At 65.9% G+C, this 697-nt stretch overlaps 1 protein-coding gene across 1 annotated transcript in view; it reads left to right on the top strand.

Annotated features, from left to right (window-relative positions):
• SPEG (SPEG complex locus) overlaps positions 1-697 on the top strand; it is a 47,648-nt gene that overhangs the window by 45,503 nt on the left and 1,448 nt on the right. Inside the window, 2 exon segments of the mRNA XM_019470904.1 lie at positions 114-263; positions 562-695. Coding sequence (XP_019326449.1) covers positions 114-263; positions 562-695 — 284 coding nt within the window.

Raw genomic sequence — 697 nt, 5'->3', positions numbered from 1 at the left:
ATTGAGACCCTGGGCAGCTTTGGCTGTTCCAAACCAGGGATGGGTGGGTAGGGGGTCCCAGGTGCTCTCCCACCACTGCCCCCCAGCCCCTGCCACCCCCTTTACCCTCACAGGCTCAGCGGGCGGTCACCGTTCTTCGAACTAGACCCCATTGAGACAGAGAACCGCATCCTGGCAGGGCGCTTTGATGCCTTCAAGCTGTACCCCAATGTCTCACAGAGTGCTGCCCTCTTCATCCGCAAGGTTCTTGCTGTCCACCCCTGGTGAGTGCCCAGCCCAGGCAGGGAGGACACGTGGCCCCGGACTGCGCTCATGACCAGGCCAGGCGGGCAGCTCCCTGCCCCACAGGGACCCTCCAGACATCAGTGGGACCCTGGGGTCCATCCCTGTTCCTGGAGGGGGCTGGGATCTCCTGAGTCCAGGACCCTGGGGTCCACCCCTGCCCTCGGAGAGGGCTGGGACCCCCTGGGTGTTGCGGGGCAGGGATGGTGGCCGGGTTTGGAGGGGTGTAGCAGCGGTAGGCACCCTGCGGCCCCTGATTCGGCACTGCCCCTGCCCCAGGAGCCGCCCCACAGTGAAGGACTGCTTTGCCAACGCCTGGCTCCAGGATGCCTATCTGATGAAGCTGCGCCGCCAGACGCTGACCTTCACCACCAACCGCCTCAAGGAGTTCCTGGTGGAGCACCAGCGGCGCCGC

Source organism: Aptenodytes forsteri, unplaced genomic scaffold (genome assembly GCF_000699145.1).
Source record: "Aptenodytes forsteri isolate BGI_AS27 unplaced genomic scaffold, ASM69914v1 Scaffold255, whole genome shotgun sequence".
In the NCBI taxonomy this organism is placed as follows: domain Eukaryota; kingdom Metazoa; phylum Chordata; class Aves; order Sphenisciformes; family Spheniscidae; genus Aptenodytes; species Aptenodytes forsteri.
Note: the sequence above shows the minus strand (reverse complement) of the source record. Positions and strands in the feature narration are given on the sequence as shown.